The sequence below is a fragment of the Callospermophilus lateralis genome, unplaced genomic scaffold (assembly GCF_048772815.1).
Source record: "Callospermophilus lateralis isolate mCalLat2 unplaced genomic scaffold, mCalLat2.hap1 Scaffold_808, whole genome shotgun sequence".
In the NCBI taxonomy this organism is placed as follows: domain Eukaryota; kingdom Metazoa; phylum Chordata; class Mammalia; order Rodentia; family Sciuridae; genus Callospermophilus; species Callospermophilus lateralis.
This window is the reverse complement of record NW_027516128.1, coordinates 232,491-258,078: the sequence shown is the minus strand read 5'-3', so window position 1 is coordinate 258,078 and position 25,588 is coordinate 232,491. Positions and strand designations below refer to the sequence as shown.

The window sequence follows — 25,588 nt, the reverse complement described above, 5'->3', positions numbered from 1 at the left end:
TTTATATTCAGTGATCTAAGTGAATTTACTAATGCTAATTGTGTATATATTATTTTGAGTTTTTTTATGTTTAGAGCATGTCATCCAGAATGACAGCTTTAGATCCTTCTTTCCATTACTTATACCTTACAATTTTTGTTGTTGTTATTGCCTTCTTACACTCACAAGAACCTACAGAGGCAATGATTAATAGTGTAATTAAATATACTTGAATTATTTCTGAACTCAGAGAAAGCACTTGACATTTAATCATTAGATATGTAACAGTAGAATTTTTATTTTTATTTTTTTTTCAGTATGAAAACTATCCTTTATTTTGTATTGCCCTACTTGAGTTCTATTATTTTTATACAATCTTGATTAATAAATAAAAACTAAAAAAGGGATCAGTACAGAAAATACATTAAGTAAATTAAAGTAAACAACTAAGACTGGGGAGATCCAAGACAGCAAGACAAGCCAAAGAATCAAACTACCCAAGGAGTTTTCTATTGAGTCATTTTTTTTTCTTCAAGTTCTAGTGACCACTTAATAAGTACACCAGCCAAAAAACTAGAAGCAAATGCAGGCTTTTGCACTGTATAAAGTGCTAATTTTAATAGATTCATAAAAAGAAAATATGTAACAATGATCATTAGTAAAAGTTATGGTCATCCAATTCAAATTAATATTAGACAGTTTACAACATTTATTGCTAGTGTTTTAGCTCTATATAAGCAACATTTAAGGAACTGCAGAGCTAGTTTTTTAAACTTCACAGAAAATCCAGTATAATACTGAGTGCTTATCATGCAAAAAAATAGCCTTAAGAAGTAATTCAAATGTTAACAGTACTATGGTCCTACAATAGGCCTCTTTCAGAGACTAGTAACTGTGTAGATCATCATAGTGACTATATAAATGTATCCAAATAAACAGAACAGTTATAGACACAAACCACACATGGTGAGGTGGTCATGAACATGGTCACTGGCCATCTAGTTCTAAAGCTTCAACAATGTGTGCAGCAGAGGAACGATCTTTAGGATCTTCATTAGTGCATACAGAGAATAGTTCAATTACTTTCTGGAAGGATTCATCCAGTTCTTCCATATTAATAGGTAGCCTGGTTCCCAAAGCTGTATAATATGCCTCATCATTGAAGTCACCTTCATCAAAAGCTTAATCTTCATCATCATCATCATCATAAAAATTAAAGTGTGGAATAGATAAAGTCATCATTTCCCACAGAGTAAGGCCATATGCAAATATGTCTGCCTTATCAGTAATAATACCATTTTCCTCCAAAGCTTCCTTGGGCTTTCATGGCTCAGTACCAATGTAACAGGCCTCAGGATCAGTCACAGTCATATTTTCATCCAATGGTAGAGAGACTCCTACATCACAGATTTTAATTGTTTAAAAATCACCTTTAATTACAACATTTGAGGACTTTATATCTCCATGAAGCAGTTTCTTTTCTTGGTGCAAATTCTTTAGCCCTCTTGCCATGTTCAAAGCAACCTTCAAAATTACAGCTGCTGGAAAGGCATCCTGGCTGTCTTTATTTTGTTCCTCTGTTAAATCATTTAGAGACTTTTCACCTCCATACTCCATAGCAAGGCACAGACTGCCATCACTGGCTTCAGTAAAAGCATGATAACCTACAATGTTTGGATGATGAAGGCTTTTCAAAATCTTAGCTTCATCAATCAGTCTCTTTTGGTATATACTCCGATAATCATCACTGCAGATGGGATTAATCTTTTTCACAGCCCAAAGAGAATGAGACAAACCTCTTGGAAATCTTTTCATTAGGTAAACATTTACCCCAGTCCCAAAGTCAAGCTTCTGCATAAATGGAGAGGCAAGGATAGTTATATATGGAGTTGAACATAACACAGATTTCCTTTTTTCAGATAATTTGCTTGGTGTCTTGAAATTATCAGTTCCTTCCATTGAAACAACCACTCTAGGTCAGGTAGCTCTCCAATCCGCACCAGCATTGCTCACCTTCGGCCCTAGAATTTTTATATATAACCTTTATCATCTTAAAGAAGTCCTCTTCTGGGGCTGGAGTCTTAACTCAGTGGTGAAGCTACAAAAGAAAAGCCTCGCATGCATGAAGCACTGGGTTCCATCCTCAGCACCACATAAAAATAAATAAATCAAATAAAGGAAATTGTGTCCATCTACTAAAAAATAAAAAAAAAAATAAAAATAAAAAAGTTTTCTCCTATCCCCAATTTGCTGAGTTTTCTTATGAACTAGTGGCTAACTTAATTGGAGGTCTTTTTGTATTTGTTGAGATGGTCCTATGGTTTTCACCTTTATTATGTTGATAAGATGAATAATACTGATTAACTTTCAAAGTTTAAACCAATTTTTACTTCTGAAAAAAAGCCAAATTTGGTCATAATATATTATTCTTTGTATTTATTCTGTGGATTTAACTATCTAATACTTTGTTTTAATTTTTGTACATATGTTCATAAGTCTTATAATTTTCTCTTCTTGGAATGTCTTTGTCATATTTTTGTGTCAGGGTTATGATAGCTTCAAAATGAGCTAGGAAAAAAATTGTTCTCTTTATTCCTTAAAAGAAATTGGGTAGGACTGATAATTATTTATTTCTTAAATATTTTGATGAAATTACCTTTCTGAAAGACATCAGACTTGAAATTTTCTTTGGGGATAAATTATAGATTTAATATGTTCAACAGTGATTCCGATTTTATGATTTTCCTTTGATCAACTAGATAACTTGGGTTTTATTAAAAATTATTTTGCATAGTTTGTCAAATTTATCTGTATAAAATTGTTTAAAATATCTCTCTATTCTCTTTTATGTCTGTAGGACCTATATAGTTTTATTTCCCTTTAATTCTGATATTAGTAATTTATATTGACTATTGTGAATTGTGCTGCTATTAACTTGGTTATGCATACATCACTGTAGCATGATGACGTCAGTTCTTCAGGATAAATACTGAGGAGTGGTACAGCTGGGTGATACAGTGGTTCCATGCCTAACTTTTTAAGGAAACTCCATACTGATTTTCATATTGGTTGTACAATCTAACATGCCACCAAGAGTGTAAAAGTGTTCCTTTTTCTCCACATCCTCTCCAGCATTTTTATTGTTTGTATTGTTGATGACTGCCATTCTGACTGGTGTGAGATGAAATCTCAGTATAGTTTTGGTTTGGATTTCCCTAATTGCTAATGATGTAGAACATTTTTTAATATCTTTGTTGGCCATTTGTATTTCTTCTTTTGAGAAGTGTCTGTTTAATTCATTTGCCCACTTATTAATTGGGTTATTTGATTTTTTTTGGTGTAAAGTTTTTTGAGTTCTTTATATATTCTGTAACTTAATCCTCTGTCAGTAGAATAGGCTAACAAAGATTTTCTTCCATTCTGTTGGTTTCCCTTCACATTCTTGTTTCCTTTGCTATGCATAAGCTTTTTAATTTGATGTCATCCCATTTACTACTCTTGGCATTATTTCCCAAGCTTTAGGAGTTCTATTGAGAAAGTCATTTCCTGTGCCTATATGCTAGAATGTTGACCCTATATTTTCTTCTAGGAGTTGTATAGTTTCTGATCTAATTCCTATGTCTGATCGATTTTGAGTTGATTTTTGTGCAAGGTGAGAGCTAAAGGTCTAGTTTCATTCTTCTACATATGGATAACCAGTTGTCCCAGCACCATTTATTAAATGGCTGTCTTTTCTCCAGTGTATGCTTTTGGCACTTTTGTCAAGGATCAGTGACTATATCTGTGTGGGTTTGTATCTGTGTCTTCTACCCTGTACCACTGGTATATGTATCTTGTTTTTATGCCACTACCATGCAGTTTTTGTTACTGTAACTCTGTAGTATAATTTAAAGTCAGCTACTGTGATGTCCAGCATTGCTTTTTTGGCATAGAATTGCTTTGGCTATTATGGGCCTTTTATTCTTCCAAATGAATATAGGACTCTTTTTTTCTTGTTCTGTGAAGAGAGTCATGGGTATTTTGATGGGAATTGTATTGAGTCTGTGTATTGCTTTTGGTAGTGTGGCCATTTTAGCAATATTAACTCTGCTTATCCATGAACATGGGAGATCTTTCCATCTTCTGAGGGCTTCTTCAATTTCTTTCTTCTTGTTCTATATTTTTCATTGTAGAGGTCTCTCAACTCCTCAGTTAGATTTATTTCTAGTTGTTCCCCTGCCTCCCCCAGGCTACTGTGAATGGAATGGAATTGTTTTCATGATATTTTTCTCAGCAGATTCATTGTTGGTATATAGGGAAGTTATTAATTTTTTATGTTGATTTTGTAACCTGCTATTTTGCCAAATTTGTATATTAGCTCTAGTAGTCTTTTAGTGGAGTTCTTTGGATCTTCTAGGTATAGGATCATATCATCTGTAAATAATGATAATTTGACTTCTTTCCTTCCTATTTCTATCCCTTTTATTTCCTTCTCTTACCTAATTGCACTGGCTAGTATTTCTAGTACTATATTATTAAACAGGAGTGGTGAGAGTGGCTGTCCTTTTTTTGTCCCAGATTTTAAAGAAAATGCTTTCAGTTTTTCCTCATTTACCCTGAGTTTGGTTTTGGATTTTTATTTATAGCTTTTATGATGTTGAGATAGGTTCCTTCTATCCCTACTTTTTTCAGTGTTATTTATAATAAATGGGTACTGTATTTTGTCAAAGACCTTCTCTGATCTATTGAGATGACTAAGTGATTTTTGTTCTTAATTTTATTTATTTAATGGATTATATTTATTGATTTGCATATATTAAACAATCCTTGCACCTCTGGAATAAACCAATTTGCTCATGGTGTATAATCTTCTTAATATGTTGCCAAACACGATCTGTCTGCTAATATTTTATTAAGTATTTTTGCATCTCAGTTCATCAGGAATATTTGTCTATAGTTCTATTCCTTGGTGACAAATCTCAACTTTTAAATTTCAAAGTTGGCACACAAAAACCAAAAAGAAAGGGGAAAAATACCACACTCTGAGACACTCTGAAGGTACTGCAGTAATCTTAAAACATTTCTCTTTGAAATGTTTGGAAAATCCAGAATAAGGAGTCAAACAAATTTAGAGGTCAAAAATAGAATTCTTGCTGGGTATGATGAGGCAGACATGTAATCCCAGGGACTTAGGAAGCTCAGGCAAGAGGATCACAAATTCATGGCCAGCCTCAGAAATTTAAAAAATGAAATAAAGGACTGGGGAAGGGGATATGGGTCAGTGGTAAAAAGTCCCTGAGTTCAATCCCCAGTGCTAAATAAATAAATAAACCTTTATTCTAGCTAATAAGTATTTATTTTGGGAATTAAAAGCAGCAGCCAGAAGCATTAGAGGAAGAGAAATAATGGAAAGAAATAGACTCCTTTCCATCTAATGTGAGCCTCAGGGCTAAGAATAAAAGGCTCCAGGTGAAGTGTCATGCATTTGTAATCCCAATGATTGGGGAGGTGGAGGTAGGAGGAAAGGCAGAAAGTGAAAAGGACAGATATAATAAATTATAGTTTATATTTTGAAGAATCAGGATGGCAAATTCCAGGCTAACCTGGACAGAAAAGAAAAAAGAGTGGGGGCTGGGTATGTTGCTCAGAGGTAAATCTCCCTGGATTCAATCGCCAGTACACTTTTCCCCACTCCCCAAAAGGGCATGTTACTATTTTTAATACAATTCTAAAGAATACTAAAATAGGCTTGTGTGGACAGCCTATCTTGTGTATTTATTTTAAGCAAATGTGTTATTTCAAAAAGAAAACAAAAAACAGAAACCAAATGTGTTCAATTTTGCTTTTCCTGTTTTAAATGAATTAAGGTCTTTTCCCTCCCCATTTAACCAGTATCATTCCTCTCCTCTAGGCTTGGGGCAAAACAACACTTACAGATTTGCAAGAAACATAGCATCTTTATTTATGCAGATTTCGGGCAATTTTTATAAGTGAAATAAGCCAACTCAAATGGATGTCCGTTTCACTTCTTCTGGGCTCTGATCTGGGCACTCTCCAGTCAGTCACTTAATAAGTAGACCTCGATTTCATTTTTCAAACCTATTGAAACAGGAGCGTTGCTAGATGATTGCCAAAATCCTTTGGAACTTTTCCACTCTTAAGAACTGTCCCTTGAGGTTCCTTTACTTGTGTTCAGCATCGTGCGTTGTCACTTCAATCCACGTTCCAGCCTCCAGAGACAGGCTACCGTGGGCACCAGGAGTTTGCTCCAGAGGCTGTGGAGTGGCCGCATTCTCCGGGACACTGGCAGATCCTGTCGCAGGCCGGTTATTTTGGAATCCGAGGCGGGAACCCTTCCAGTTCAAATTCCGGATCTTGAAGCGCCACCCGGAGCCCCACCCTGCTCGGGTCTCAGCCCGAGGCTCCAATTGCACTTCCGAGGTTTGGCGGGACCCGGGCGGGGCTTATGTCATGTGACAGGACTGTGTCCCTCCCGCCCTCCCGCTTCCTGCACCGGACAGTCCCGGTGGCGCCTCCTCCTTCGAACGTGGTGTCCCCGCAGCCGCCACGCTCTCCCGGACTAGGTGCTGCAGCCATGGCTCCTGGCCAGCTCGGTGAGGCCCTTGCGGAGCCGCGCTATCTGCGAGCTTGCTTTGCAGCTCGGTGTCCCACCATGACTGTGGCCGGGCGGCCACCGCCGGCCGGGCTGGGCAGGGCTGCGGACCCCTCTGTGGGCTTCGATCAGTGCCCAGAGCCCGCTTGTCCCCGCGCAGCATCTCCTTCTCCGGGCTTGCCAGCTTGCGACCCAGGTGGCTTCGGGGCAGGGCCTGCCTGTCGTAGGCCCAGACGCTGGCCTTGTCACGCATGAGTTTCCTCCCCCAGGCCTTGGAGAAGCGATGTAACATACTGCAAATAGTGAGCAAAAAATGCCTTCTCTTTCAGCCTTGTTCAGTGTCTCTGACAAAACTGGCCTTGTGGAATTTGCCAGAAACCTAACGTCTCTTGGTTTGAATCTGGTTGCTTCCGGAGGAACTGCAAAAGCTCTCAGAGATGCTGGCCTGGCAATCAGGTAAGGCACAATTTAGTTTTTAAGGTAAGTCCAGGCAGAAAGTGATCCATCCAGAAAAGAATGTAATCCAGGAACCCTGAATAAAACTCCTTATACTGAGTAACGCTGCAAGGTTGGAGCAGTCCTCACCCACTTCATGAAAGAGGAAAATGAGCCTCAAAAGTTTAGTAACTTAATAGATCTAGAGTCAAGTAAGGTGTATGATTGGAACCCAGGTAGTTTCAGAACCCCAGATTAATTTAGGTGGGTCATCTATTATGCACGATGAACTCAAAAGTTATAATTCCGTCTGTTCACGTGATTAACTGTTTAATAAAGCTGTTTACATTTTGAAGAATCACATTTACTTCCCCTTGGCACCTCCCCTAACAGAATGAAAGAAAGAACAAGTCATTCATTGGCTCATTTATTACCTTACTATGCAGTGGAAGGAGATGTCCAGAAGATAAAGCAGAAGGCCATTCCAGACCTCAAGAAACTTGCATTATGGCTGGAGAGGAGGGAAGGCCACTGAAAGGCGGAAAATGATAAAGGACAGATATAATAAACTGTAGTGAGAGTTCAGAGGAAGGCCATATCAACCTCAGAGAGATTTTAGAAAAGGGATGAAATTGCCTTTGTTGCTGTGTGAAAAGTTCACTTCTGGCCCTCCAGACCATGTCGATGTGGATTATCCACATTTTTCTTCATGTAATTCTGTGGTGCATGAGCAGAGCCTCCCTAGATGTACAAATTCAGATGCCAAGAGAAAGCTTTATTAAATAAATGCTTTCTCTAAAATTTTTTTTGTCCTTTTCCAGTACTGAGAATTGAATCAAGGGTGTTCTACCACTGAGCTACTTTCCCAGCTCCCTACTACCTCCTACCCCACCACACACACTTTTTACAAAAGAAATTTTGAGACAGAGTCTCACTAAGTTTCCCAGGCTGGCCTCAAATTTGGAATCACCCTGCCTCAGCTTCCCAAGTAACTGGGGTTACAGATGTGTACCTCTGCACCCTGGAGCTTCTCAAATCCTTTTTACATCTTAACACTGAGGTAGTAAAAGTGGCTTCTGATTCTCAACATGTTGATGTATTCCTTCCAGTGTTTTTATAAGCATTTCCTCTCTTATGTGAGGTATGTGAGAATCACAGAAAGCTGGCAGGTCTATTTTTCTGAAGAGCAGCAGGATGAGACTATGAAGTCCATATATCTTCTTTCCATTGGGCTGAGTTGGGGTCAGTTCTCATCTGCCCCCACCTTTTTCTCCTTCAAACCTTGTGTTTTGGAAACATTCTAGGCATAATGAATATAAGGTGTAAAATAATAATAACCTCTTATGTGTGTGCTATCGAGTTTAAATAGTCATCAACTTTCCAGTGTTATTGTTATTTCTGTCTCTACCTACTCCTCACTTACCCCCATTATGATGATAGCTTTTCTTTTTTTTTAAATTGAGAAGATCGATATGTTTCTATCCTGTTAAAGGGTGAGAATGTTCTCCATGAATGGTTTTTATAGAGCCCAGCACAATAAACTTCACTGAATGGAGTAAGACAAGTGAGAGGGGTATGTTTTGTTGTTTGTTTTTTTGGTACCAGGAATTGAACCCAGGGGTGCTTAGCTACCCAGCCATATCCCCAACCCTTTTTATTTTTTTTTATTTTGGGCTCTAGAGTCTCACTTAGTTGCTTAGGGCCTCTCTAAATTGCTGAGGCTGGCTTTGAATTTGTAGTCCTCCTTCCTCTGCCTCCAAGCCACTGGGATTACAGGAATGTCCCACCATGCCCTACCTGAGGGGTGTTTTATGTATATTAACTCATATAGTCCTCCCAGTAACATTTTTGCTATGGGTGATATTGTCGCTATTAGGCAATTAAGAAAACTGAGTTACACAGAAATCTGTACGGGGTTGGGTATGTAAGTCAGTGGTAGAGTGTTTATGTAGCACGCAAAGAGGCCAGGATCTTTCCCAAAAAGGTAACTATTGTCTTGTGTGGTCAACTGGTGAGGTTTCAGAGTATACAATAGTAAATAGAGAAGACTACATGTGTTACAGACAAATTCTTGAGTACAAAGGAATAACAAGCTTTTTAACCCCACATGTTTATTTCTAGGAATAAATCTGCTATCTCTGTTTTAAGTGATAATCTTTAGTTGGAAGAACTGAATTTTATTTACTAAATTTATTCCTGTGTAGTGTACTCAGGAAATCTGTATCCTATTTTCAGAATTTGCTGTTCTAAAATTTTATTATTTTCTTCCTACAAATGCCATATATGCTGATTGCAGAAAATTTTTTAAAGTGTGGAAATCTATAAAGAAGATAGTAAAAGGGCTTATAATTCTCAACATGTTAATGTCTTTCTTCCAGTGTTTTTATAAGCATTTACTTTACTTCATAGCTTACACAGAAGATACAGTTTTGCTTCTTGCTTTTTTTTCCCCTTGCTCATATATATTATGGGCCTTTTCCCACATCATTACAACTTATAATTTTGCCAGAGAATGTTTATGTGTGTAGCTTTCTGGAGGTCAGCTTGACTGATGTGGCTTAATATTTTAAAATTGCCCTTTATATTTTGTGATCTCTGTTATCATTTTTCTATGTAGTTTTAACATTTACATAGTATTTAATGATGTTTTGTATCACACCCACACTGCTTCTTTTCCCCCTTTTTTATGGTATGAGGAGTTGAACCCAGAGGTACACTATTCCTGAGCTTCATTCCAGTCCTATCATATTTTAATTTTTTTTTTGAGATAGGGTCTCACTAAGTTGCTGAGAAACTCTATAAGTTGCTGAGGCTGGCCTTGACTTTGCGATCCTCTTGTGTCAGTTTCCAGAGTAGCTGGGATTTTGGGCATGTCTTGCCACGTCAGGCCTTACCTCACTTTTCAGAACAGGTTTCTTTTTCCACTTGTTTGATATGCCACTTTTATGCTTTTTTAATCATAAAACTCAATTCTTATTTCTACTTGGTTAATTTCTGAGATAAGAATATTTTTAATGCTTCTTATTAGATACTGCCAAATTGCTTCTCAGGTTGCATCTATTTCTTAATATTTAATAAGTATGGTTTATGATTCAATTTCTGGATTCCTGAAAAAAATGTAAAATTAGTGCTTTAGTATACTGGTTTTCCCCAAACATACTTCAGTTAGAAAATAGAATAACATTTATTTGGAAAGTTAATAGAATTTTATGTAAGAAATGAAATGTACCTGGCCAAGGTGGTGCAATCCTGGAATCCCAGTGACTCCAGAGTTTGAGGCAGGAGAATCAGAGGTTCAAAGCCAGGCTCAGCAATTTAGCAAAACCCTAAGTAGATTAGTGAGACCCTGTCTAAAAATTTTAAAAAGTTCGGGGAGAACTAGGAATATAGCTCAGTGGTTAAGCACCTCTGGAATCAATCTTTGGTACCAAAAAATAAGAAGTCGAATATTGTGAGAAACTTAGGACACTGGAATAATTTTTTTTGTTCAATTCAGGCTGTGAAAAAAATCTCTTGAAATGAGAACAATAGACTTCATGGGAGCTGTTTGGATTATTGACAGTTCAGAAATAGTCCTAATATTCTGTTTATGTGTTTCAGAGATGTCTCTGAGATAACTGGATTTCCTGAAATGTTAGGGGGGCGTGTGAAAACCTTGCATCCTGCAGTCCATGCAGGTAAGTGATATTTTCAGTTTAAAACAATCAATGGTTTACAAGAATATTTTAAAACTTTATAGAACAAAGGAGAAAGAAAGCAAGTCATAAGCTGAAAAAAAATTACTGCTTGTTAGGTTATATTGGTTTTGTCACATCAACTGTCAAATTTCATACTGCATTAGAACCTGTTTAAAATCTGCCTTACCTTATTACATGATTAATTCAGATTGTTTACTTTTGCTTGCTCTTACTCTTGTCTTAGTAACTACTAATTTAGAGTGTTGTATTTCCTATTGGAGTTACTGAAAATATTTAGTTTTTATAGTACAAAGTATAGACTTTTAAAATCAGAAGATACCTGATTTTTTTTAAAAAATATTTTTTTAGTTGTAGATGGATCTTTATTTTATTTATTTATTCTTATCGGGTGTTGAGGATAGAACCCAGTGCTTCACACATGCTAGGCAAATGCTGTACCACTGAGCTACAACCCCAGCCCCCAAAATACCTGATTTTTAAAGGATATTTCTTGGAGTGCTTTATTCATTTGCCTGACACAGTTAATTGCAAATAAACAAAAATGGTAATAAATAGTATATTGCTACCTTGTCAGTTGCAGTAAAATTGGGCAAACAAAAACTGGAAGGCTAATGATCATCAGAAAAGCCGTTGACTTAGGGAACACCTGGACTGTGATGGATTTGACACTATTGGTATAAAATTTGTTTTGCAATTTTTACATTTTTTACTCAAGAACGGTATATTAGGTACTGATCCAAGAGATTTTTAAATATACTCACTATTATTTTTTGCTCAACAACTCTTAAACTGCATTTTGTATTTATATAATTAAGAGCATTAGAGGATTTAACTTGATTGATGGGACTTCATTAAATTAAGTACCTTCTTGTTTTCTGAACTTAATCTTTCTTTAACTTTGTTAAATTAGGAATCCTGGCTTGTAATATCCCAGAAGATAATGCTGACATGGCCAGACTTGATTTTAATCTTATAAGGTAAAAATCTGAAGTTGAACTTTTAACACATCAAGAAACAAAGACAAAGAATATGCCAAACCTGATGTTCTTCACTCTATTTTTCCTTCACTGTAAGCCTTGCAGAGTCCATCTTTCTCTCCCCTCCTCTTTTCCCCCGGTTCCTTTCCTCTACTAATACCTCTTCAGTTTTCCTGAGATCCCCTCACCTTTCTTTTTCTTTTTCCTCTTAACCTTTCACATATGAGAGAAAACAACCCTTCACTCAACCTTTGACTTTTCACATTTCAGCCCCTGTATATTTTCTTTACAGGGTTTTTAATTTAGGTATAAACTTAGGTCATTGATTCATTTTAAATTAATTTTTATATATAGGTGTGAGGTAGGGGTTCAGCTTTACTTTTTTGCATGTGACTGTCCAGTTGTCCTGCATTATTTGTTTAATAGATTTTTTAAATCGTCATTGGGTGGGCTTGGTCTGCTGTGTTTCTATGTTCCATTATGCCAACACTACTTCACTACTGTAGCTCTGTCTTATGTTTTGAAATCAGCAGCTGAGTTTTCCAACTTTGTTTTTTTTTCTCAAGATTATTTTGGGCTCGGTGTAGTGGCCCACACCTGTAATCCCAGAGACTCAAGATGCTAAGGGAAGAGGATTGCAAGTTCCACTCCAGCCTTGGGCAATTCAGCCAGTTCCTGTCTCAAATAAATAAATAAATAAATAAATAAATAAATAAAACCAGGCTAGAGATACAGTTTAGAGCACTTGCAGATTCAATCCCCAGTTCTAGAAAGAAAAAAATGATTGCCAATTCAGGGACACTTGAATTTCCACATAGTTTTTAGGAACACTTGTTCATTTCTACAAAAAAAAGGTAGTTGTAATGGGATTGTGTTCAATCAATCAATAGGTGATTTGGGAAATGTTGCCATTTCAGGAGTATTAAGTCTTCCAACCCATAAACATGGGATGTCTTTTCATTCATTTCAGTTTTTCTTCACTTTGTTCCATCATTATTTTGTACCTTTCAGTATGCAAGTTTTATATGTTAAATTTATTCTTAAGTATTTTTATTCTTTTTGATGCTATTGTAAGTAGGTTTGTTTTTTGAATTTCATTTTCTGATTGGTCCTTGCTAATGTATACAGTTGCTTTTTGTCTATCAATCATATATCCTGCAACCTCCATGCATTTTTTTATTGGTGCTAGTAGGTTTTCTTGTGAGTTTCTTGGGATTTTCTGTATATATAAAACATCATAGCATCTGTGTGTGGGGATAACTTTACTTTTTTTTTTCTAATCCTGAGGATGCCTTTTATTTTTTGGTGAGTTTTCCTGACGGAAACCTCTAGCACAATGTTGAATATTAGTGATAAGAAAGGCTTTTCTTTTTAAGTATTGGGGCTCGAGCTCAGGAGCACTTAACCAATGAGCCACATCCCCTTGTCATTTTTTTTTTTGAGACAGTTCTGGCTAAGTTGTTGAGATTGGCTTTGAACTCTAAATTCTCCTGCCTCATCCTCCTGAGCTTCTGGGATTACAGGTATGCGCACTGCTCCTGGCTTGCCAGGTGCTTTTTTGTGCATCTATTGAGATGATCAGATTTTTTTTGTTCTTTATTCTGTTAGCATTATATTAACTGTTTTTTTCTGTTTTAAGAATATTTTTTAGTTGTAGCTGGACACAATATCTTTATTTATTTTTATGTGATGCTGAAGATCAAACCCAGTACCTCACAGTGTAAGGCAAGTGCTCTACCACTGAGCTACAGTGCCAGCCCTTAACTCTTTTTTTTTTTTTTTGATACTTACCCCAACTCCACATTATTGGGATAAACTCAACTTGCCATGATGTATAATTTTTTTTCTATTTTTGTGGATTCAGTTTGTTAGGATTTTTTTGTGTCAACTTACATAAGAGGTAGTGGTCTGTAGTTTTCTTGGGACACGTTTATCTGGTTTGGTATCAGAAAATAGACTTAATAGAATGAACTGGGGGATTCAATCTCCTATTTTCCCAGAGTTTTTGATCATTTTCACTACTTAAACATGTTTGACTCAGGAGCCTGCCAACAGGAATTTGAAGTCCAGAGAGTGGAAGTCTACTTCATTAGTCATTTTAAAATTATTTCTGCATTTTAAGTTATTCTTTTGGCCTTCCTGTTAACATCATTTTTGTGACCACTCTGAAGGCAAAACAAGTATTTCACCGTTAGAATGTTCTACTGTTTTTCATCATCGTGCACAGTCCATTGGTAAGTAAATCTAAATTTGAACATCCTAGATAAAAGTGATCACAGTCTAAAATGAGGGTATTATTTGTAGTTTGGTGTTTTCCATTTCTGTTGAAGTGTTTTAAGTTTCTGATGGCCTGATGAGGTTACCCAAGTGGTTCCTTGGAGTGACCACTGTGTGACCAGCTGGACAAGTAGACCTTTTAGCACAACTTTTTAGAACTTTTTAGAACTCTGAATGTCAGGCTCACAGTTTGTAATTTGGATCTTTTTGGCTTTGATCACGTTTCTAGTACTGACCTCTTCCTAGATAAGCTGTAAACCACATAAGCTGATTCTTCGGTGATGCTCACTTCTCTCCTTTCTAGAGTTGTTGCCTGTAATCTGTACCCCTTTGTGAAGACAGTGGCTTCTCCAGATGTAACTGTTGAGGAGGCTGTTGAGCAAATTGATATTGGTAAGTTAGAGAAACCATTTTGAGGACTGACTGAGGAGGGGATTATTTGAATTCTAATGAGATTTTCTTTCCATTATTAGTGAAACAAAGATAGTTACTTCTCCAAGATTATCTTCTGGGATAATTATAACTTTTCTGTTTTATTATCTATTTGTGGTATGGAGTTTTATTTAGGTATTTTTTCCTTATTTGTTTTCCTTTTTAAGTCAAGAATTAAAGAGAACTTTGTGTACAGTGACATAAAGATTTTTTTTGTTGTTGTTCTTGAAAGGTGGAGTGACCTTACTGAGGGCCGCAGCCAAAAATCATGCTCGAGTGACAGTTGTGTGTGAACCAGAGGACTATGTGACAGTGTCCACAGAGATGCAGAGCTCCGATAGTAAGGACACCTCTTTGGAGACGAGACGCAAGTTGGCCTTGAAGGTGGGGGATGCACTAAAGTTACATCTGAGCCAGGCATGGTGGTGCAAGCCTGTGATCCCAGTGACTTGGGAGGCTAAGTCAGGAGGATTGATGGCAAGTTCCAGGGTAGCCTCAATAATTTAATGAGGCTCTAAGCAACTTAGTGAGACCCTGTCTCAAAATGGAAAATAAACAGGGCTAAGGATATGACTTAGTGGTTAAGACCCCTTGGTTCAATCTCTGGTACTCCAAAAAAAAGTGATGTTTATCGAGTGCATTGTTTGCCAACCAAATGTATTCAGTTCTTGCTTAGATATATCACCTAACAAGGCTTTGTTTGGAACTGCTATCCTTTTGTTAAAAATAGAATCTACCAAAAAAATGACAGACAACAGGAAGGGATCATTTGTAGAGTTATTTGTTGTTTGTGTCATGTTTGTCTCATGCACAGGAACCAGGTATGCAGTTTGCTGTGTGCCTAAAACTCTCTTATCCCTGCTGCTAGTGTCTCACAAAGCTTACACCTTTTGTAGGCATTTACTCACACAGCACAATATGATGAAGCAATTTCAGATTGCTTCAGGAAGCAGTACAGTAAAGGAGTGTCTCAGATGCCCTTGAGGTATGGAATGAACCCTCATCAGACTCCTGCCCAGCTCTACACACTGAAGCCCCGGCTTCCCATCACAGGTAAAGCCTAGTGTTGTGTGACTGTGCTGTGTATGGATACTTGTGTGGCTTTCTCTGCATTGTACTGATATGAGTCACATTTAGAAAATAAGATAAATTACATAATACCTCTTGCAACTATCCAAAATTGGGATACCAGTTGGACTTGTGAAATGTTGAAGAAATCTGGAGTGGCAAAGAGGTCAAGTTGGAGATGCAGATTAGAATGTCCTTCGTATGTGGATGGATATTTGTAAAGATGTGGGATAGAATGGGATGCCTGGGTTTCACAGGGGAGGATCAAGACCAAGCCTTGGGGTGCTTCTCCACTTGGTAGCAAAGCAGTGGAGGGACCAGTGGAGGAAAACCTACACATTTCGATGAGGTGGAATGCTTTAGAATAGAGGAAGGACTTTTGGGGAGTGATTCAAGGAGCAGTTTCCTTGGAATGATAGCTTTAGAATCCATTTGAAGTGGGCCAGAACACAAATTTGAGGTTCGGAAATAATGATACATAATTCTTCAAACAAATTAGGATTTCCATTGGTTTCTAGAGTGAAAAGAGGGTTTTCAGTGTTTGTTCTTGATGTGGACTGTTGGAACAAGTCCTTGGTTAGGGAGAGTAGAGAATAGGAAGAGAGAATTATAAGTGTGGCAGCTTCGGAGACCAAGCACTGATAGAGCAAGAGCAGCCTTGTTCACAATACAAGGGCACGCCCAGAGCCCACAGGCTGGCATCTTTGCTGGTGGGATGGAGCAGGCCTTCCTGTCAGCTTTCTTTGTTGTCCTCAACAGCTTGGGGAGAGGTGAAGGGGAGCAGGATAAGATGTCTGTTAACTTAAAATGCTCTTCTCCTTCACCTTCACATTCTTTCACTATCTGTTTTTATTCTACCTCAGGTACATTTTGTGTCTAACAATACTCATGTCCCCATTAACTCCATAACAGACACGACTGTCTTAACTAATCTCTGCTTTCTTTCTTGGCCTTCTTGTTTCAACAACAGAGAATCTTAAAAATGTGCAGCAGATGATGTCACACCTGCTTGAAACCCCTTTCAGCCTTTCCTCTTCAAGCACCTGCCCAGATCTATTTCCTCTGCAGCACCCTCACCCCGCTCCCTAAAAAATACTTAAAAGTCTCCCCAGCCTCCCTCCCTAAAAGATATGTGTATATATACTTACATATACAATAAGTATATATAGTAAATATATGTATATAAATATGTATTTTATATATTACAAATATATAATAAATGAATACATATTTATATATTTATGTATATTTATTCTACATATATATGTATTGGTATGTTTACATATATTAATATATATAGGGGCTGGGGATGTGGCTCAAGTGGTAGCGTGCTCGCCTGGCATACGTGCAGCCTGGGCTCGATCTTCAACACCACATACAAACAAAGATGTTGTGTCTGCCAAAAAATAAATATTAAAAATTCTCTCTCTCTCGCTCTCTCTCTCTCTTAAAAAAAAAAAAAAAAAAAAATATATATATATATATATATATATATATATATATATATATATATAACAGTATACATTTATATATATATAGTACTCTTTGAACTTAGGTGAGTGACAGAAGAAACAAATTAGACAATAATGAATTGTAAAAGTAAAATATTTCACAAGACATACAATAATTCATAATAAAGTGAGGCATCCTGTGTATAGCTCCTCATCTCCCTTGCTTCATAGACAAAGTAGCTGTGTCGTGAGTGAGAGAATGATTGGTTTTTGAAACATCTCAAGAGTTGAGTACCAGTTACCCTTCAAGATATTTAAAGACACTAATAATTGATCAGCCAGAAAGTTCTGCAGAGAAGTTCTGAATCTAGTAAATAGCTAAATAAATAGAAATCGTCTCATTTCTAGTTGTAAGAAACTAGTCATTACAATCATACACACAATTCCATCTTTACTCTTGCTTCAGTTTTGTTTCCAGACACACAAACAAGCATTTACCTTGTAATTAAATCACTGTCAAAAACATTCAAACCATATGATAAAGCAAGATGCCCCCTCTGTTGTGAAAATAAGCATATATTTGGGAGAAATTCAATGAGTCTCTTACAGTAAATCATTGTTTATTTGCCCAGAGCCACCTCTGCCATATTTACCAGAAAACATAAGAAAAAAAAAACATTCATACCCCCACACACTAAAATAAGGAAACAATAAATCAAGACTTTTATATCGTACTAGTGAAAATGCTTTTGATAATGGAAAGTACTAGAACTGAAAGTACATGGAGATATTTTTTGCCTCAGAACCTAAATGAGGACTATAAATTACAGGGAACAAGTATCTGAGATAAAACACAGGTGGTACACACCTGTAATGTCAGCTACTCAGGAGGCTGAGGCAGGAGGATGTCAACAAAAATTCAAAGTGCTGAGGATGTAACTCAGTGGTGGAGGACCCTTGACTTTAAACCCCAATACCACCCTCAGCCATGGGCATTTAAGTTCATCCATGTCTTTTCATGGCTTAATAGCTTGTTTCCTTTCATTGCTTAGTTTTTTTGCCTCCCTCATTAGCTTACTGAAGACAATGATATGGGGGAGAGGTAAGAAGGAGTCCTTTATTCACTGATGTATCCCAAGTGCCTGAGCAGCCACTAATGTGGTAGGCAGTTAGCAAACATTTTGTGCAAGGTTTTTACTTTTTTCAAAAAGTCTTTACTATTCAAGATAACATGTGGGAAATGAAATCATGCAGATTTGTTTTTAGTTAGTGCTGGCTCACTGTTTGCTTATATGCACATCTTATGTTTATTCATGAGAGATACTAGCTCATGCCAAAAAATAGGAAAATAGTTAATGCTAGACTCTGAAGTTGCAGGCTCTTCCTAATTCTCCTTTCCTCCCACCCGCACCTCTTGCTTTAGCTTGTAGTATAATTTTTTCAATTGACAAATTGTAAAATTGTCAATATGTACTCTTTATCTATAATTACAACAATTATCTCAATTCTGAATTTACATGGATCTCTGACTGATTTCCAGTCTTGTCCCGATTCCTCCTGTACCTGAAACTCTATTGTTGATTGATGTCTAGTCTGGCTGGATCTGGTCCTCCAGCAGTGTGTGTGTCTAGCACCTGTGTATGAGTTCACGCTCAGCTGCTTTGTTTTTCTTTGTCACGTTCCTATATGTTAGTGTCTCCTTGCTCTTAATTGTACTTTACTTGAAACATTTGTGTAGACTTGATAAGTTTTATTTTTTAAGGACTGTAAAGTGTGTGTGTGTGTGTGTTTGTATACAGTGCTCAATGGAGTGCCTGGATTCATAAACCTGTGTGATGCTTTGAATGCATGGCAGCTGGGGAAGGAACTCAGAGAAGCTTTAGACATTCCAGCTGCGGCCTCTTTCAAACACGTTAGCCCAGCAGGTAAAGCACTGTGTTCCTGAATGCTCTGGAGCTGCTCACCATGTGTTTCCTTTAAAATCCTTTAATATACTTTTGTATACTTGACACGCTGTAATGTGAATCTAGGTGTTCTGTGAAGGTTTCAGTGAGTCTAGTGATAATAGTATCAATATAATAATATCATAAAATACGATAACACATATAATTATTTGACTGTATTATGAGATAGGAAAATCAGGCCTTTTTTGCTGTGTAAGCATGATTTTATCAGTCAAATGTTTTTCTATGTTTAAAAATGAATCTTAATAAAAGATGAAGAAGTTGTTCTTATGACACTTCATCTGTTGCTCCCCCCGCCCCCCTGCCCCAATACTGGGGATTGAACCCAGGGGCACTCTACCACTGGGCTACATCCCCAACCCTTATACTTAAATGTTATTTTGAGACAGAGTCTCACTAAGATGCTAAGGCTGTCCTGGAACTTGCAGTCCTCCTGCCTTAGTCTCACAAATTGCTGGGATTACAGGCCTGCACTACTACAACTTTTTATAGCCATGTATGAGATACCCTTTTGCTTCTGAATTTAAACCCTAATTCATATATATACATACACACACACACATGTTATAGAATTAAGAATATACATATGGATACACACACATATCACCAGCTTTGCTGACAGTGCAACATATAATTATTTCTCAGTATTTATTACTTGTTAAAGCAATAGGAGCAGGGAAGAAATAATTGGTGTGTGTTACCAAGCAAAACAGAAAGAGTCAATAAGGAAGTAGCCCAGCTTCCTACACACTGGGTGCTATCAAGTTTCAGTGACTCTGTTTGCAGAAGCTAGAGAGGAGATTAAAGTCCCAACCCTACCCTCCTGCTGCCTTGGTTCCCTCAGCAACTCTATTTTTGGTGTTCAATTTTGTGGATAAGTAGGATTTTATTTGGCACAGGTGGTAAAAAATGTGCTGCATAGACTAGACGTTTAAAAGAGTCTTGATTTAGCAGTTGACTACTAGCAACTTGAGGCTTTAAGTTTATTGATTATTTTGTCGTTTTTGCTATAGGAGCTGCGGTTGGAATTCCACTCAGTGAAGATGAGGCCAAAGTCTGCATGGTCTATGACATGTATAAAACCCTTACACCCATATCAACTGCATATGCAAGAGCAAGAGGTGAGACTAATAGGATTTTTATTTTGGGGGGAGAAAAAGCAATATTTTATCCTAAACAGATAGGGGAGGAAAAGTTTATTTTGGTTCATGGTTTCAAAGAATTCAGTCCATCCAGGGCTGACTCCATTTCTCTGGGCCCAAGGTGAGGCAGGATGTCATGGTGGAAGGGTACGGTAGAACAGCCCTGCTTGGTTCATGGCAGCCAGGAAGCAGAGGGAGAAGGGGCAAGGGGCCACAGAGAAGATTAACTCTTCAATGGCACACCATAGAGATCCACTTCTCCAGCCATGTCCCACCTGCCCACAGTTACCACCCAGGACAGTATTCCTCTCAAATTACTAATCCACCAAATGGATTAATCCACTGATTAGGTTTCAGCTCTCACAGTCTATAATCGTTTTATCTGAAGATCCCTGCATTGATACAGGAGCCCTTGGTGGACACCGCCTAGCCAAGCCATAACACAGTATTTGGTTGTTGAGCATTTTGCAACCAACGCTGAGACAGAGACTGGCAGTTTACATTTAAAGTCCTGACTAGTGGTCACCTGGCAAAGGTAGTGCCTCCTTTCTGGAAGGAAATGGCAATTTCCAAAGTACTGTCATACAATGAGCTCCTTGGAAGAATTCCTGATCTTCAATTTGTTTGACCTAAGGGAGCACACTGTGGTGCACAGCACACAGGACGGGTGACTCCAACCCTGGAGTGCAGAGTGCTTCCTGTGACTTCCTGCCATCCCCAACCAATGCTAATTTCAAAGTCTTTGGGAGACTCCACATAAAAACTGTTTTAGAGATAAACTTAGCTTCTAGAATTTTTAAAAGCCTATGTCTCTAAAGAATAAGTAAAAAAAAGAATTCAAGGTAATGTAAAACACACTTTAATATCTACATCTGGCTCTACTGAGGAATGTTAAAAAAGGAATTTTCCATTTGGGGCTTTTAGCTTCTGAAGCACCATTTCTCTTCCCTTTTTATTACACACGGTATTTTCTTCTCCTTATTTGTAATTTATATAGATTTTTGTTTGCAATTCAAATTGAATCTTATTTTAATGAGATTATGGAATGGGACAACATGATCATGAAAACAATTCGCATTGCAAACCTAAGTGCCTTCACTCTTGAAAAGAACTTTCTTAGTCTAAGGTCATCTGTATGTGCTTCTGCTTTGCCGTCCTGGTGACAATCTTAAAATATCCCCAAACATGAGGAGTCCCAACAGGAAACTTTAAAAAAAAAAAAAAAGCATTGTATTCCCTGAAAATGAGACTTTTAAAATTGTAGCCTGCCACTTTCCCTAACACAGTAATGGGAACTTACTGAATAGGAAGCAATTTCAACACTTAAATGTGCTGATGTGATGTTTCTTAATCACGTTAATGAGTTTCATACAACTAGAAATGGAATAGAATTTTCAATGGAAATATAATTAAATAGAAAAAGTCATTTCCTAAACTTGTAGTATCCACCTGATTATTTCTCTATTCACCTCCCCAGAAAGTGTGCCTTACATACACAGTGATATTATTATAGGTAATTTGCATAATTCTTTTAGGTCATTAGATCTGAAAACAATATTAATACAGAACAAATTTTACTACAAATCAAGCACAGTAAGGCACCATAAAACTTAAAAACCTTTATTTTTCTTTCTAAAGCCTGATAATATTTATTACGTTTACTTTCACTGGTTTTTCTTCCCATTTGTTGCCTAAATCTAGATCGGTCTTTTAATTACGTCTTTTTGATCTGCCTTGCTTAGAGAATTCTCAGTGGGAACAGTCACATGAGTCAATTAAAAACTGTAATAGATCTTTGGAAATACTTAGTTTTTATTTTGAATGATTTTGCCGAGAAATGGTTAATAAAAAAAGACTATTATACATGTCTTGCATTGTAATTCCCAGACAGAACAGAGCATTTATATTTACTTGATTTGTTCTGAGTTTAATTCATAAGTTTACTATACTGCTTTTGAAAATCCAGTAGATTGTTTTTAAAATAATTTATATTTGTTTATTCTTTTTAGATACATGACAGTAGAGTGTATTTTGACATATTATACATACATGGAGTATTACTTGTTTTAATTAGGATCCCATTCTTGTGGTTGTACATGATGTGGAGTTTCACTGATGGTGTATTCAAATGTGAACATAGGAAAGTTATGTCAGAGAAGATCCAGTAGACTTTGTTTTCAGATATAAATACCTTTTAAGCTTAAGCTGAGGTGCTGCTTGGTCCCTCACCTATGAGGGTTTGCTTTCTCTTGGGCAGGCGTCTTTGATAGAATTACCTACTGTTATACTGTGTAGGTTGGTCCTAGGTCCTAGTCTTCTCTTCCATGAGCAGGGGTGACTCACTTATGTCTGAGAGTCATTTAATATCACTTTGATCTGTGTTTTTTGTGTTGTTTTAATAGACATGGAACAGCTAGGCTGTAACTGATAGACTGGTGAAGCTGAAAGATTAGTGATATTAAATAGATATCTGGAGTCTGGGTCTGTATATTGCTAAGGAAAACTCATCTGACCTGTAGTCTCTATAAAATCTCCGCCAAATGAGATACTAAATGTCAAAGCATTTTATAAACTAAATCAATTCAAATGTGTATATAAAAACATGCTTCCTGAATTTTTATTAATTATTAATCAACTATTTCCTATGCCATGATTTACTATTCTGAAAGTGAGATTGATTTTTAAAGGGTTTCTCCCTCCCTCCCTCCCTCCCTTCCTCCCTTCCTCCCTCCCTCCTTCCTTCCCTCTCTCTCTCTCGCTCTCTCTCTCTCGCTCTCTCTCTCCTGGAGATTTAACCCAGAGGTGCTTTACCATGAAACTTTACATCCCTAGTACCTAGCACTTTTGTTTTGAGAGAGAATCTCAATAAATTGCTGAAGCTGGACTTGAACTTGATCTTTGTGCCTCAGATTCTGAATCCACTGGGATTGGAGGCATGCCCAGCTTCTTTTCTTTTCTTTCTTTTTTTTTTTCATGGTACTAAGCATCAAACTCAGGGCCTCATGCAATCTAGGCAAGCATTCTGCCGCTGAGCTATACCCCCACCCCTGAATGTCATATTTAATCTCAGAGTTTTGTTGCTTCCCCAAGGTGAAATTGAAAAGGAAATGATCTTTGCAGACCATGAGTAAGGCAACTGTTGAGATGGTAGTTTATTAGTCATGCTAAAGTGTCAGTCGACATGAATTAAGACAGATTGGATGAGGTTATTATACCGTGGGGATTCCCTAAGACAAAGCTACTTGAATAGTATAGTACAGGGAAGTACTAACAGCTCAGCTATCCTTTTATTTTCCTCACAAGTAATCTATTTGAAAAGATGTTTATTCAATGAAGGAAGGAAAGGAGGAGGAGGGAGGGAGGGAGGGAAGAATAATAATGCCTAGAAAAAAGCAACTAAAGATTGTTTCAATTATGCTTCTGAAGTGCTAGCTGGCATGTTTCATAAAGATGAGAGGCTACTTAAATCTGTTAAGGAAAAAACATAAATCTCTCTGCTCTTGAAGAGTGGAGAAATGACAAAAGTGAAGCTGTTTTTGCAGCAAAAAGCAGAAAGCCTTGTACAGAAGTAACCCAAGAATTAAGGAGCCTTGCATGTCAGAGCTATCTAAATGTTTGATGAATTGAAAAGAAAAAGAACATTCATGGTGATTATTATTTCCTCCCCAAATATCTGATATAAAAAGAAGTGGCTTCCAAGTTGTGGAATGTAAATCTTTTATTAAAACAGTTGTCTTTCCACAGTAGTAAAGCTTTGGCACATACAGTATAAAAAATAATTACCAACCATAATTATACCAAATTTCTCTTGTCAACCGCATACCAAGTGTCTTCAATACAATTTTTTTTCTGTATAAAAATACTGAGAAAAATTGATAAATAACAGGTAAGAGAAAGACACTTCTAAGCAACTGTTAGAATCATTTGGAGAAGTGAATACTGTGGATATGTTAAATATCACAGTAGCAAGGACACGCCATTCCTATAGTATTGTGGGCTAGACAATTAAATGAAAACAGAAGTGTTTGGGCAACTTTCCTATTTAAAATTTTGGTAACATAATTCAATACATTATGCAAACCAAATCACACCGAGAATCATTTCATTTAAAATACTGAGCAGTACTGACTATTCTAAAGCAGAATAGACAACATACTGCCCTCATTTATGAGAAAAGTCTCAAAACACTTCCCAGTGTGATGCTTGGAGAAGCCGTGAGTTTAGCTGAAGCTGGAGTCTCCAGAGCAAAAGGCTAAGAAAGAAACAAACATTCAAAGATGGGATCTGCTAACATCACTCGACTTCGGATAGACCATAGCAGACACAGATGCTTGTTCCGTTGGGTTGCAAATATTACTCTCTGGAATCTTCTTTGTCAGCCTGCACATCTAAAGGCATGAAGCATTCGATTGGGCAAACAACATTCTGTTAATGGAAGAAGAAGAGAATCAGTATAGCAAATACTCTATAACGTATATGGGGGTGTGGGTTGGAAGGGGAGACTTGTGACAACTGTTCATAGAAAAGAAACTTTCTAGTTTGAAGAGCCCAGCCATATACTGAGCAATGAGAGATATTCAAAAATTCAATGATGCTTTAGGATACAGTATTCCACACAAGTCACTTAAGAGATCTTCAAAACAACAACAACAACAACAACAACAACAACAACAACAAATATTTGGTTCATTCAGAAGAAAGGAATCTGCAGAAAGAGATTCCCTGTCATGCACCCAATTACATTTAGGGAGAGTCTACAGGGGCAAATGGACTTACAGTGTTTGTTGTCTGATGATATCTCGGTGTATACTGGTTGGGGGAGTGACCTGAGGAGGGGCCTTCAGGAACAGTTGAACCACCTGGTCTGTAACAGTTGTCACAGAGCCAACCCTGGAGGAGAGAGATGAAACAAATGGAGCTTAGGACAGACATCCCAAGGGCATCATAATTAGTGCTTGAGTTAAGAATTTCAGCTCTTGTGCATTGGTCAAATATAAGCAGTAAATCACTAAAGAAGCACTGATGAGAATCTCATGTATTTGCAACTCTTGGAATACATTTTGGTTTATCACCAAAGCTCACACTGGCCTCTGCATACACTTTGTCTTTCTCCTGGAATTTCCTCTCTTCTCTTCCTATCTAAATCCCACTCAGTCTGCTAAGTTTGATTGCAGTCCCAACATCCTCAGCAATGTTTTTTTTTTTTTTTTAATACTAGATGATGGAAGAGATTGTTTCAAAGAATCTTAGAGCTTTTAAAAGAGACTTGAGACCACATAGACACATACCTTCATTATACAGCAAAGGAAATAGAGATCCAGGGGAGAGGAGTGGCTTGCTGGGAGGGAGAGGGAAGTCACACAATGGGCCATAGTTTGGGGCTGCCAACATGGAGTTGGGCTGACACTAGCCATGGTCTTTCCAGCATCGTATGGCAACTCCCTTCCTAAACCACCCTGGCCAGTAACATGGAAGTCTTGTCTCTGGCCAGCAATGGAGTGGAGCATAGGAACAGACCACGCAACACCAGTAAAACTCTCTCAGATTTTTGCCTGAAGTGAGGGGAAATGAGA

At 37.4% G+C, this 25,588-nt stretch overlaps 1 protein-coding gene and 1 pseudogene across 1 annotated transcript in view; both read right to left on the bottom strand.

The window, feature by feature from the left end:
- Nucleotides 1-966: 966 nt before the first annotated feature.
- Nucleotides 967-1,938, bottom strand: LOC143640968 (lymphokine-activated killer T-cell-originated protein kinase pseudogene; annotated as a pseudogene).
- A 22,430-nt stretch (nt 1,939-24,368) lies between these two features.
- The window catches only part of LOC143640969 (fibronectin-like), a 36,266-nt gene continuing 35,046 nt past the window's right edge, over nt 24,369-25,588 (bottom strand). Inside the window, 2 exon segments of the mRNA XM_077108457.1 lie at nt 24,369-24,440; nt 24,792-24,905. Of these exon segments, the coding sequence (XP_076964572.1) occupies nt 24,369-24,440; nt 24,792-24,905 (186 nt within the window).